At 32.6% G+C, this 14,826-nt stretch overlaps 1 protein-coding gene across 11 annotated transcripts in view; it reads left to right on the top strand.

Annotated features, from left to right (window-relative positions):
• Positions 1-14,826, top strand: part of VPS13B (vacuolar protein sorting 13 homolog B) — a 622,702-nt gene that overhangs the window by 171,929 nt on the left and 435,947 nt on the right. For 10 of the 11 annotated variants that reach the window (XM_054692064.1, XM_054692063.1, XM_054692065.1 and 7 more), the window contains 2 exons: positions 12,625-12,759; positions 13,559-13,732. In XM_054692064.1, coding sequence (XP_054548039.1) covers positions 12,625-12,759; positions 13,559-13,732 — 309 coding nt within the window. Of the gene's footprint in view, positions 1-12,624; positions 12,760-13,558; positions 13,733-14,276; positions 14,398-14,826 lie in introns of those variants that run through there. The other variant, XM_037503418.2, reaches the window with a different exon arrangement.

The raw sequence follows: 14,826 nt of genomic DNA, 5'->3' as shown, positions 1-14,826 counted from the left end.
TAAAGTGAGTATGTTATTTAGGGCAGGGAAAAAAAATAAGGCACTCAGGCAGGTTGCTGACTGAAGTCCAAATGGCTGATCAGAGAGTCTTTATATGCATCGGTAATGTGTTGTGCAATATAAGCTGAAATATATTCCACAAGGGAGGAAAACGGAATAGGTTACATACGCTGTTCCTAAGTGCAATGAATATAAAACTCCATTACTCACTTTAGGCAGGTGCTTTTTATATGAGGCTTTAAAGAAATATAAAACTGCTGGTGAAATGATTGGTTTGTGCAGACACCACTTAGCTTCCAGTGCTTTGACTAGATAAAAAGGCTAAATATATTCTTTAGTCACTTCTTTAGTGGTTCAGAGTTGAAGGCTAATATTCTATCTCTTATACCTGTCAGTAGAAGCATTAAATAATATATGAAATATGCCTCTGACTTGGGTATGAAAAATTGTTTTCAGCAAAATAGGAATGATTTTCTAGCTTTATTTTGTTAATAATAAAGAAATACCAATTACTAGAATATCTTTTTGAGATTTATATATATTTAAAAATCTTTTAGAAAACTTTTTAAATAATATTTTTTGTAGTTTTCAATAGTTCTCAAGAACATTAGAGTAATTTATAGGTGTTAAGACTGGATACATTTCTGGAATATAAAATCTGGAATAGTCCTGTAATTAATTGATGAATGTGATGAAGAATTAAAAGTTTATTAGTCCATAAAGATTTATAGTAATCCCACCTACATATACAAGTTCCTATATATATTGTCCCCTTTAACTTTTAGAACAAGCAAGTACCTGCTTATTACTTGAATACTGAACTTTTGCAAATGAATTTTCATAAACATGAACTAAAAGGGATATTGAGAAGGCATAAATATTTTTCAACTATTTTAGATTATATGTGAACCAGTGGGTTTTCTTTTCAAATGTGCCCTGGGTTGATGATTGCCTTTTCTCTTCCCTTTCTCTTTATAATTATTATTAAGATGAAATTCAAATAACACACAATTGACAATTTTAAAGTATGTAATTTAATGGTATTTAGTGTAGTTACAATATCATATAATTGGCAGCTCTTTTTGATTTAAAAACCTTTTTATCACTCCATGAAAAATCTTATATGCTCTAAATGATTACTCCTCAGTCCTTCCTCTGTCCCATATCCTGGTAATCTCTAATATGCTTTCTGTTTCTATTTTACGCTTCTGGGCCTACTGTGTGAAAGGAATCACAGAATATGTGATATTTAGGATTGGCTTTTTTTCTTAGCGCATGTCTCGAACTATATCTAAGTTGTGTTTTTAAACAGTTAATTTTTATTGCTGTATCATATTCCTTGGTATGGATTTTATTAGATTGCTTGGCCAACTATCATTTGGATATATAGGTTGTTTCTAGCTTGTGACTTATGAGTAATGGTCCTGTAAACATTTGTGTCCTTGTTTTTGTGTGAACTTTAGTTTTCATTTCTTGGGGAGAAATATTCACAGTACAGTTGCTGGGCTGTCTGGTAGTTGAATGTTTAATTTTTTTTTGAATGTTTAATTTTGAATGAAACTGCCAAATTGTTTTCATCAGTGGCTGAATCAGTTTACATTCCCTCCAGTAATGTAATGATCCATTTTTTCCACCTACCCAGCATTTGATTTTGCCATTTTATTTTCATTGGTTGAATAGTTCATGTATTTAGTGCATTTTCTTTTTTTTTTTTTTTTTCTGGGCTATCTTCTTTATTTATTTATTTATTTTTTAATAATAAATTTTATTGTTGTATTTAGTGCATTTTCTAATTGAATTGTTTGTGTTTTTACTGTGGACTTTTGAGAGGTCTTTACATATCCTGTGTTCTAGTGTAGATGTGTTTAAAAGGTCTTTGTAGCTTTCCTTTTTATGTTCTCAACATATTTCACAAGGCAAGATATAAAATTATGATGAGACCAAATTTTTTCCTTTGTGGATCATGGCTTTGCCTAGTGTGTTAAGTTAAGGAACTCTTTGCCTCATCCTAGGTTCTGAAAACTTTCTCCCCCCCCATGTTTATAATTTGACATTTACATTAAAGTCCATGATTTATAATCATGATCCCTTAATGATGGGGATACATTCTAAGAAAGATGTCATTAGGTGAATTCGTTGTTATATGAATATCATTGAATGTAATTACACAAACCTAGATGTATAGGTACTAATATGTAGTCTGTCATTGACTGAACCATCATTAAATGACACATGGCTGTGTTGTGACTTTTTTTTTTTAAATAGGTTGTTAGGGTTAGGTTGATTGTTTTTTGTTCTTATTTTTTTTTTTGGGGGTGGTGTGGACATCCATCATTTCCAATACTATTTATTGAAAAGACTTCTTTTCCTTGAATTGCATTTACAACTTTGTCAAAATTACTTGGCTGGGATTTTGCCAGGACAGCACCTGAGAGGAGACAGCATGCATTGTACAAAAAAGGAAGAATAATGTATATATATAAAGAATAATGTATATATATAAAATATATATATATATTTACTATATATATAATCAAATTAAGAATAATAAAATAAATTCAAGTGAAAAAAAAAGTTACTTGGCTTATCTGTGTATGTGTATTTCTGGATTCTCCATTCTGGTCTCTTGGTCTTTGTGCCTATTCTTTCACCAATACCATGTTTTCTTGATTCCTGGCTGGTCTGATTTTTCTTTCCTTTTTTGGAATTGTTTTTAGATATTCTAGTTTATTTTCCTTTTCATAATGTTTTGAGAAAAATATTGTCAGTATCTATAAGAATCCTTACTATATTCAGCCCTCACATCTATGAACAATGTCTTTTCATTTATATAGACATTTGTTCATTTCTTTCACCATTTTTGTTTTCAGCATTTAAGTCCTCTACATGTTAGGCTAGTTTTACTTTTATTGAATTTTTTTTTCATTTATCATTTATTGTAAATGATATTGTGCCTTTAATTTTATTGTGCAAATATATTTCTTGCTAGTATATAGAAATAGCTTTTAAATTTTTTTTAATTTTATATCTTATAACCTTAATAACCACATTTTTTAGTTCTAGAAGTTTTTTTTTTAAAGATTCATTTTATTTATTTATATAAGAACTGGGTACAGGCCAGATGCGAGGGAGGATGAGAAGATTCACCAGAGACAGAGCGGGGAACAGAACAGGCAGACTGACGAAATACACTGCTGAGGGGAGCGGCGGGTGAGGCAGGAGAGGTCACCTGTGTCATGTGGGAACCCTCGCCTGCCAGCCAGGATCAAACTGGTGCTGCAGAGGCTGTGGACAGCTTCACAGTGTGGTGCTCAACCACCTGTGCTACCAGGGGAGGCCCAGTTCTAGAAGTTTTAAAAAAGAAGATTCCTTGACTTTGTGCAAAATTATGTCATGCAAAAAAGGATAGTTTTTTTTTTTTTCTTAAATTGATACCCCTTTTTTCCCTTTCTTGTCTTGTTGCACTGACTAGAAATTCTAGCACTATGTTGAATAACAGTAGTGAGAATTAACGTCCTTGACTTAGTCCCAGTTTTAATGAAGTATTCAATCTCTCACATTAAGTAGATTTAGCTGATTTTGTAAATGATTTTAGTCATACTAAGGAAGTTCTTCCATATTCCTATTTCATTAAATTTTTTTTTATTATGAATGGTTGAATTTTGTAAAATGCATATTCTGTGCTGCACACAATGCGTTGTGAAATGATTACACTAGGGCTAATGAACAGCTCCATTTCCTTCTGTTAGTACCATTTCTTTTCTGTGGTGAAAGAATTTAGATCAGTTCTCTTAGAGGCTTCTAAGCATATAATGTAGTATTGTTATCTGCAACTTCTATGTTGTTTGTTAGATCTCCAGAAATCATTTAGTTTATTACTTGAAGTTTATACTAGTCATTCATTTATTTTTATTGAGGTAACATTGGTTTACCACATTGTATACAATTTAGAGCAATAGGAGCAAACCTTTCAGGTGCTTGTTACCACACCACACACACCACCCAAGCAATGAAAGTCCTTCATCTTTCTCCGTGATGTCCCTTCACCCCTCTGCTCTCCCCCATCTCCCTTATCTTCTGGTAGCCTCAATTCTACAGTTAGATTTCTAGAGTTTGTTTACTGGTTTGGTTTTATTTGACCCTTTGTTTTGTTTCCCTATATTCCACATGTATAGGTGACACCACCTTGTATATGTCTTTCGCCTTCTGACTGACTTCACTTAATCTGTATTTGTACACTCCCCCAACACTTGTATTTCTGGTCTTTTTGATTTGGGATATTCTCATAGGTATGGGGTAATATCTCATTATGGCTTTGATTTTCATTTCTCTGATGATAAATGATGATGAACAGTTTTTCATGTGCCTTTTGGCTACCTATATGTTTTCTCTGGAGAAATGCCTTTAACCCTTCTGTAGATATTTTGATTGGTTTATTTTGTTGAGTCCTTTGTTGACTTTGGTTGTCAGCCCTTTGTCAGATATATGGTATACAAACATTTTCTCCTATTCAGTTAGGTGTCTTTCTGTATTGGCTATAGTTCCTTTTATGATGTAGACCCTTTTTAGTTTGATGTAGTCCCAATTGTTCATATTCAACTTTGTTTCTCTTGCTGTTGGAGATGAACGTACAAAGCAATCAGTGAAGCCTATGTTGTGGAGTGTTTTGCCTGTTATCATCGATGTATTTTATGGTTTCAGGTCTTACAGTCAAGTCTTTTATTCATTTTGAGTTAATTCTTGTTAATGGCATGAGATAATGGTAGTTTCATTCTTTTGCACAAGGATGTACAGTTTTTCCAACACCATTTGTTGAATAGACTTTCCTTTCTGTAGTGTATACTCTTGACTCCATTGTTTAGATTAATCTCCATGTAGGTGTGAATTTATTTTTGGGCTCTAATTCTATTCCATTGTTTGGTTTTTCTGTTTTGTTCCAGTTTTGATTATTATAGTTCTATAGCATGGTTTAAAGTAAGGGAGTGTGATGCCATATTTCTTTCTCTTTTTTGTCAAAATTGTTTTGCCTGTTTGTGGTCTTTTGTGGTTCCATATGAATTTCAGTAATGTTCTATTTCTCTGAAGAATGCTGTTAAAATTTTGATAGGGATTACATTGAATCTATATATTGATTTGGATAAAATGGCCGTTTTAACAATGTTAATCCTTCCAATCCATGAACAGGGAGTATCATTCTATATCCTTGTGTTTTATGTAGTGTAGTGATTTTGTCATGGGTTAGACATAAGTGATTGAAGTAGCAAGACTGAATCTTGCATACAGTCAGGGTTCTTAGAGTAGAAGACTAAACACACATGTGCACACATGTGCACTCATGTGCAAGAGCGCGCATTTGAAACAGTTTTGCCTTTTACTCTGACCTCTTTTACATCCCCAGCTTGTCATTTAGTATTTTTGTTGAAGTTAAAACTCTTTTGTCTTTCAGATCTTTGCCACAGTTTCCCTCTTCTGTTTACTATACGGTATTTTAAAAAAGATTCTAGGTTTCCTATGTATTAATTGTAAAAAGTTTCAATTTTGCTTTTAATGCCTCCAAGTATTTTTTCTTCTCAGTGTCCAAGAGTGATGACTTCCTTTCCTCCTTCCTCACTTTGACTGTCAGAATATAGAGTTTAACAGAATAGGATTTTTTGCTTTGTAGTTTTTGTTTGGATATTTCCACTTGTGGTTCTTACTGAGAACTTAATTTTGTGTATTCACTTGCCATATGTGTGATGAAATTACCCAATCCAAGAAGCAGCCACTTTTTCCCCCCCCGCAGTATTTTATTTTTGTATCTTCTCCTCTTATCTTTTTAATTTTATACATGGAGGTGATATTAAATGGTCATAGCTGTTAGTAACTGGGTACTATATATTATTTAAATATTATTTCAGCCAAGAAGAAAATGCTGTAATACTGTATCACTATTTTATTTGTATCATAGAGTAGTAATTTAGTATCATTCGTCACCTGGCATCATAACTCTAGAGGCTAGGGGTAGATAAAAAAGATATCAAAAGTTATCCTTGCAATATGAGTTGATAAACAAATTGTAGTTATTCTTTTAGATTTGTTTTTCTCATCTTTTGCTAGTTACTGACTTTACCTAGTCCATATTTTTTCTACAATATATATACAAAATTGTAAATTTTCTTTGCCAATAAAAACATACTGAAGGTATGGTATATGACAATATTACCATCAAGCATCACTTTTTCTTTCCATATAGTATTATGTAGTATTTAATCTCCTTCCATTGTGACTAATCATTGACTTACAAACTTATCAAATTCAACTATTTACTTTTTTTAGATGAAGAAACTGAACCACATGGTTTTGAATCCAAGATTACATAGCTCGTTGATTGCAGAATTGTGCTCTAGTAAAGGTTTACTGATAAGTGCATCTTTCAGTAAACTCCCTTAATACTCCTTAGGGTGTATAAAAATGAACTTTGCATTCCAAACTTGTGTTGTTTGTAGTAATAGTAACACTCTAGGTGAATATGCTAACATTTGTTGAACACTTATATGCCAAAAAATATTTTTTTTTTTAATATCTGAAGTTTTTTTTTTTTTTAAAGATTTATTTATTTATACAAGCACTGGATACAGTCAGAAGTGTGGGAGGGTGAAAGAATTCACCAGAGCCAGAGCGGGGAACAGAACAGGCAGACTGACGAAATACACTGCTGAGGGGAGCAATGGGCGCTGCAGGAGAGGTCTGCGCACCATGTGGGACCCTCCTCCGGTGGCCTGGAGCAGCCGGGGATTGAACCGGCGCTGCAGAGGCTGCAGGCAGTCGCAACCCAGCGCTCAACCACTGCGCCACCAGGGAGGCCCTATGCCAAATAATCTTTTAACCACTTTCCATTGATCATTTTAGGGTTCATGATTAAGCTCTATGAGGAAAGTAGTGATTTATACCCACTTTATATATAAAAACTGAAACAGCATAAAGTACATTTTGGGGTTCACAGTATGTTTAATATCTATGCATATACTCAAAAAATACACATTGCTACTTCCTTATATATCATGGGAGAAATCGTAGGGAGGAGAAAATTTATTTATAAAACCTATAAAATTACATTTACTTAAGAAACATGGCCACTAGAAAAACTTTCCTGTATAGACATTATACTGGATATAATTCACATATAATTCTAAGTGAGCATCAGCGAAGCAAAAAAGAGTTCCAAAACAAGCTAGTAAGTGAAAATGAGAATGGATAGTAGGCTGCAATTGCTTTGACTGTCTTAATGGGCTCTGGTAACCTCATTACAATGGACTTTATTTTTATTTATTTGTTTGTTTGTTTGAAATTTGACAGACTTTATTTTTTAAAAAGTATTTATTTTATACATAGAAGAACTGGGGTACAGGCCCGAGGTGTGGAGGGTCAGAGGATTCACCAGAGACAGAATAGGCAGATTGACTGAAATACACTGCTGAGGGGAGCAGTGGGCATGACAGGAGAGGTCTACTATGCCATGTGGGTCACCTCCCTGGCCTGGGATCCACAGTGGCTGCAGATAGCTTCACAGTGCTGTGCTTAACCCCTTGCACCACCAGGGAGGCCCTAGTTTACTTTTAATCACCAAATGAGAGTGGAGACAAGTAGGGTGAAATTGGGAAATGATGTTCTATTTTCCTGTGCTCATAAATTCAGAAGACTAGTGGAAAGCAGACTGTTTATCACACCCCACTTTTGTTTGGTCTTTATTTTGTAGTAGGAGGATGCTTTGCCTGAGAATTTGTAAGCACAGTCCTGTGTTAACTCAGATTTTCATGTGTGATCTAGGAACCTTCAGATAGTCAATAAGTTAGTGTATATGTGATCCCAGGTAGAATGTTTACATCTCTGGGATCTAGTAGTAAATATAATCTTTGGCATTACAATAGCATTGGCATTTTGTTAAAAGAAGAAAACTGTGAAACATAAATTCAGGATCTAAAATTACCAATAATTTAGAAAATACTCCAAGAATAAGCATTAGCAGAGACTTTCATTGGCAGATTTACAATTTCAAATATTATAATTATCACAAATAATATAAAATGAGTTTTAAAAAGTCAAAGATGTAAAAGATGGAGTTACAATATGACAGAGGGACAGCTTTTGGCAAAGATTAGGTATTTTGAAAAATAAAAATGTTTGGAGGTCCAAAGTCATTTAATGGACTAAATTGCAGTTGAGACACAGCCAAAGAGAATATTAGTGAATTTGAATGTAAATATTAAGACATTATCTGGAATTCGTCACTGAAAATAGAGATGAAAATGTGAAATACATGTTGATATGGACACTAGAAGGAGACAGTCTCTTTATGTCTAGTAAGACTCTCAGAGGGAGAAACTAGGAGAGAGGCTATATTGAGAGACACTTTTATTTTTATCTCCTCCCCCCCAAAAAAATTATTGCAAGATGTGAATCTTCAATTTAAGAATCATAAATCCTGAACAGGAAATATAAATCTATATTTCTAAATGGATGCTTCCTGATAAAATCCTAGTGTGCCAAAGACAAACTTAAACCTTTAAAAGTAATCCAAGGAAAAAGGAATTAATGACATGATCTGCCAACAAATATAACTGTTAGTGTTTCAGTTTCTCATATGTGTTAATAAACATGTCAAAAATAAAAAAATATTTATTATTGAACATTTATTGTCTATGAGACACTGCTAAGAAATTTGGAATTCTCCCTTTTTGAAAAATATCCACTCAGTCCAGTGATCCTCCTTTTTGCATCCAAAATGAGTTATTAACTCTTCTTGTCAGACTTTTTTCAGATGTTCTCCAGTATTTTAACCAGGCTCTGCACCCTTACAAACATAAAGACATGCTGAAATTCCCAAATATATAGTAATCATTAGTCTAAACCTAGATGCTTTATATAGCCATGAGATTCTTCAGAGGTTTTAGCCAACTTCTGACAAAGAGTCTTACATATAACATGAACTAGATATTAAAAAATACCACTTGTCATTCAAGGTAGGCTTGTGAAGTTTGTAAAGGTAAATGCAACAGTGTAATAAAATAATTTAAAAATAAAGCCATTTTAGGCGATCTTATCTAAAACAATATATAGTTTCAGCACAATTTCTATCAAAGATTTTGTGGCATTCTTCAAAGAAATATAACAAACATTATTGAAATTTATATGAACCACAGAAAACTCTGAATAACCAAAGCAATGTTTACAAAAAGATCAGAGGTATTTACACCCCTAGACTTAAAACTATACTTCAAAACTATAGTTATCAAAACACGATATTCAAATAAAAAGCTACATAGATGATTGGAATAGAATTGTGAGCCCAGAAGTAAATCCACACGTATATGGACAGTTAAACTACAATAAAAGAGCAAAGAGCATATGTATATAGGAGAAAGGAAAGTCCTTCTCAAAAAATGGTATTGGGAAAGCTGTGCAGTCTCATGAACAATTAGATCACAGTTTCACACTGTACACAAAAATTAAAAATGAGTTAAAGACCTGTGTATAAGACCTGAAACCATAAAATACATAGAAGAACATACAGGCAAAGCACTCCAAGACATTGAGAGAAAAAGAAACCCCTACCAAATGAGAGAAAGTATTTACACATTATATACTGAACAAGGGGTTAATATCCAAAATATGCAAAGAACTCATACAGCTCAACAAAAAGAAAACAACCCAATCAAAAAAATATGAGCAGAAGACCTACATAAAGCTTCTTCAGAGGAGACAATAAATCACCAGCAGTCACATGAAAAAAATTTTCATCTTTATCAGGGAAATCCAAATTAAAACCATACAATACCTCTTCACATCCATGAGAATGGCCGGCCTGTAGCATAAAACCAGAACCAATAAGTGTTGGCAAGGGTGTGGATAAAAGAAACTATCTACACTGTTATTAGGATTGTAGAAAGTTCTAGTCCCTATGGAAAACTGAATGGATGTTACTCAAAATATTAAAAATAGATCTGTCAGATGATCAAACAATCCCAGCCCTTGGTATGTATCCAAAAATAGAAAAACACTAATTCAAAGGAATATATACATGCCCATATTTATTAGAGCCCTGTATCCCAGAGTCAAATTATATAAAGAGTGTAAGTGCCATTGACAGATGTGTGGATAAAGAAGGTGTGGTATACATACACCGTGGAATTTTACTTAGTTATAAAAGATGATATCTTGCCATTTCTGACAGCATGGATACAATTGGAGAGGATTATGCTAAGTATACTAAGTCAGAAGGAGAATGACAAATACTGGATGATTTCATTCATGTGCATTATTAAGAAAACAAAAACAAAACCATACAAACCCTAAAAATATAACTGTAGAAATGAGACTACTGGAGGGAAAAGTTGGGAAGTGTGAAGCAAAATTGGGATTGGCCCTTTGGAATGTGGTAGAGGACTGTGAGTGTAGTATAGTGACATACAGAGTCATGAACCTGTATCCTTGAATCATACACATGTTGTAAACTAACTTACATGAATTAAAGTTATAAGAAAAAAAAAGAAATTAAAAAAAAATTCTCTAAATATTTGTTTAACCAAAAAGCCATTTGCCCTTCCAGAATCTCATTAGCTTCCAGAATATAATTCATGTTTTGTTGGTACTGATACCATCAACAACCCTATGTACTGACCACTGTCTAGGTTCCTTATATTTTTGGAAAACTTGGCACAGAATGAGAATCTGATTGTGGGCCTGAAGTTTATAGAAGGTATTATTCCTTTCTTTATCTCATCATCTAACATGATTGGGGCAGCATAGATTATGCACTGATTATAACTCTGCAAGTACCATAGATGTTAAATCTGTGGAGTAACTCAGCTTCCTTTTTCATAAGAAGAAATGTGATTTGATCTAGGCTTCACCACTTTCTGATTTGAGACTTTGGCAAAAACCCTTACTTAACCTTTGTTTTTCCTATGTGTAAAATGAAATGGCAATGGCTGCCTTTTTTTTTAAATGTATTTATGTGATGAATAAATAAAATAACAAACTAAGGTTAATGCATGGCATTTATTAAGTTAGGTGCTATAACATACTATTGCTGTAACTAGCACTGTTGGTACTACTGTTACTTCTAGAACTAAAGTATTATTGACATCATGTAATTTTCTGAGATAATGCTGCTTAAATGTTTATTCATGTATTTTGAAAATGTAATAAAATAATGGAAAAATATATAAATACACAAGTTTAGACTCCTCTATTCTGAGGATAATTTTCATATAGAACTTCAAATGGAAAAAGCACATGTAGTGAATATTGGAAAATAACTGATCAATACACAATTATGTAACAATCAATAGGAAATTAGTAAATTAACAGGTCCTTCTGAAGTAAGGATTAGTATGTGAGAAGATGTTTCTCAAATTGATGTTCTTTAATCATATGCATATTATGTAATATGTTAGTTATATGGCTAATTCCTTGGCTACCTCTCAGAAAATGAATAGGATAGTGGGGCTTCTTACACTGAAGTTTAAAATCAGTGAATTCAGAATAATCTTCACTATATTATAGGCAGTTTATGGTTTTCTTAATTATATACATATAGTTCTTCCTAAAGGAGTTTCAGATATGAAGGATAGTTAGTGTGTATGTGATTAAGAAGTGAAATGGGGAAAAGAAGGAAAATTATGAATATGGGCAAAATGCGTGGTAAAACTATTCTGTGTTGGCATCAAATTGTTAAACGTACTAGCTTATCACTACTCATTGTAGGAATGAGTAAAAATTCTCTAATTCACTATGTTGCAACATATAAAATGAGAATTATAATAATATTATAGGCCTGTTATTAGGATTGAATAAGATGAAGTGTGTAACACATTGTAAGTTCTCAGTAGATATTGGTTAATAATATTTTAGTAGTTCATAATATTGTCAGTATAACATTGTTGAGTTTTCTCTGCCTGTTTAATTCTCACCTTAAGAGAGAAAACGATTTTGTCCCTTCTGAATTAAGTATTCCCTACCATTTATTTCATGCTAATTCCTTTCTTCTGTGCTTTTAAGTCCTTCAGCAAGTAGCATGTGGTAGAGATGTTAATATCCCCCCTTTTGTTAGTTGACACAGAATCTCATTGATTTATTTGCTTATAGCATGTATTATCTATTGTGTTGTAACTTAGGGGCTTTTTCAGAGCTATCTTATTTCTGTCAACTCACTACCTGACCAAGATGTTTTTAGGAGCTTGTTTATTAAGGAAATTTCCTATTTAGATTAAATGTCTTTACCTAAATGAGATTCAATTTATGTTAAATATGTTTCAGAAATAAAGATCTTACCTTATATGCTAAAACTAAATATGATTTTTTTAAGGTCTTTTGTTTATTAAACAAATATTTGTTTAATTTTTTTTTATTTCTTGAGCTTGAGTAATCAAGAGCTGACTGTTTTAGTTATGAGAGTTCAGCCCATTTATTTTAAAATTGCGTACTTTCACCTCCTAAACACTAAACTATGAAACCTAACACAAATACTGTAAGAACATCTGAGGTAGATAATTAAAGTATAATTAAGTTTAAATGCCTTGGTGAAGGAATATAAAAATTATTTAAATTCAATCGGCTAGTACATTTGCAGTTTTCTTTTATTAGGTGTGAAATCTAAGAATCCCCTGCCAACTCTTGAGGGCTCAATCCAGAATGTTGAATTGAAGTACTGCAGCACATCATTGGTCAAATGTGCCTCTGGGACCATGGGATCAATAAAAATTTGTGCCAAAGCCCCAGGTATGTGCAGCTGGACCGTGTAAAACTTTATTGCCTGTATAGGAGAATTGGCCTTGCATTTTACAAGGAGCGTTACTGAAACAAGAATTTACTCATTGTTCCTATGAATCAGAGGTTCTAAATTTTTTTATTTTTACTTAAAAATTTTTTAATAGTGCCAGGATGATACCTCTTGACTTTAAGATGCTAATTTTTATTTTAGGGGGAAAAAAAGCTTGCATAGCTTTAAAAATGGTTATGAGGGAGAAAATTTAAAGGAATGTTTTATTTATAACTTTTTGGGGAAATAGGAGATAGTTACATATGACACTTAAAAGTCTTTTTATTATAATAAAATGAAACTGAAAATCCAGGTTTTTTTTTTTTTTTTTCAATTAAGGTTGTAATTCACCTTCCTACCAATATTTTATTTCATCATTTTTTCCTCAAATTTTTTTGTAATTTTTTTCACCACAAACTAAATTTCAAAATATGTTTGAAGAGGTGCAGATTCTGCTGCACATTTAGAACACAGTGTATTCAGATTGTTTCCTTTTACATACTTTTCTGAACATATGCTACATTCATTCTAAATATTGAAACGTAATTTGTTAAGTGTTAAGAGTGATTTTAATGTCATCATACATAATTTTTTATGACTTTTATAAGTCATATTTTTTACAGTATAACTAAATGTACAGCTAAAATGACTGAATATAATCAAATTGCTATGTTAATGTACTTTAAGATTAAGCATCTTCAAACTAATCCAATATTTTATTTAGTAAGTTTTTTTTTTTCTCATAATGTTTCTATTCAGGTGACAATGGAAAAGAGAAGTTAATTCCATTGCTGCAAGGTCCTTCTGACACTAAAGACCTTCATAGCAGCAAGTGGCTCAATGAGAGTAGAAAGCCAGAATCTCTCTTAGCTCCAGACTTGATAGCCTTCACAGTCCAAGTTCCACAACATATGGATTACTGCCACAATTCTGGTAAGTACAAACCTATCATTCACCTATTTTGCAATTTGCTTTTCTAATAAGGTGTTTAAGTTGGACTTCTTTGGGGTAACAATTTGTGTCCTTTGGATACTCATTTCAGTTGTGTTCTTTGAAAATTCAAATGAAGCATTTTTGTTTCATTTTTAATAAATGACAAGTTTACAAAAAATAATGAATTTGTTTTATGAGTGATAATTAAGTTGTATTATAACACTCAATAATAGGTTCACATCTATTAAGTACAGTGTGGTTTATAATGTGGTATGTAGAAAGGAGAAATGAATTTAAATCATTGGAAAGAGGAAACACTTTTATTAGGACAGTAGCTCTTTGTGACCCATAGTTAGCAATATTAAAATTAGCTATTTAGGCTTTACGTAGTTTTGCAGAAAGGAAAAGATGTTAAGGGTGGAAACAAGGATAAACTCAGATGCCAGATCTTAGAGTTTTTTTTTCTAGTAGCACTATTGCCTGGACACTGTTTCATTTAATTCTACACCATAATAACAGAACAATCTCTTTCTCATATTGACAGGAGATACCAGACAGATCAGTGAAGGCTGGGGGGGAAATGTAGGGTAAGTAGAGAGTAATAACAACATTGAGTTCACTTAGTACTTGCATAGTAAAGCCAAGGTGGTTAAAGTTAGTCATTGCAGCTAGAAAAAAGATAGCAATATTTAGATCACCTGCCTTAAAAAAGCAGGTGATATGAAATTTTTTTCTTTAGAATTAATTGGCCAGCCAGGAAATGGTTTCAAATAGCTGTGTAAGAGTTGAGCTCCATTAATGTTTTTTTAACAGGTACTACAGCTTATAGAAAATTTGTTAGGTATCACTGCAATAAGTTCAAAGTAGAAACCATTAAAAGATTTTTAATTAACAGACTATATAGAGACTATGCATATGTACCTATACAGAAACACACAGACTTTTGAAAGATGAATTTGTTATAGTAGCACTTGTAACAGACAGGACTCCACATTAGAAACTAGAATTTAGTATTTGAAAGGTGACTCTGAGGACCCCCTGTGAGCATGTTTCTAAAAATAATATTCCTCAAAAAGAAGTTATCGGTCTGGTGA

The sequence above is a fragment of the Talpa occidentalis genome, unplaced genomic scaffold (assembly GCF_014898055.3).
Source record: "Talpa occidentalis isolate TD23 unplaced genomic scaffold, MPIMG_talOcc4v2.1, whole genome shotgun sequence".
Classification (NCBI taxonomy): Eukaryota; Metazoa; Chordata; class Mammalia; order Eulipotyphla; family Talpidae; genus Talpa; species Talpa occidentalis.
This window is presented reverse-complemented; position numbering and strand designations above follow the sequence as displayed.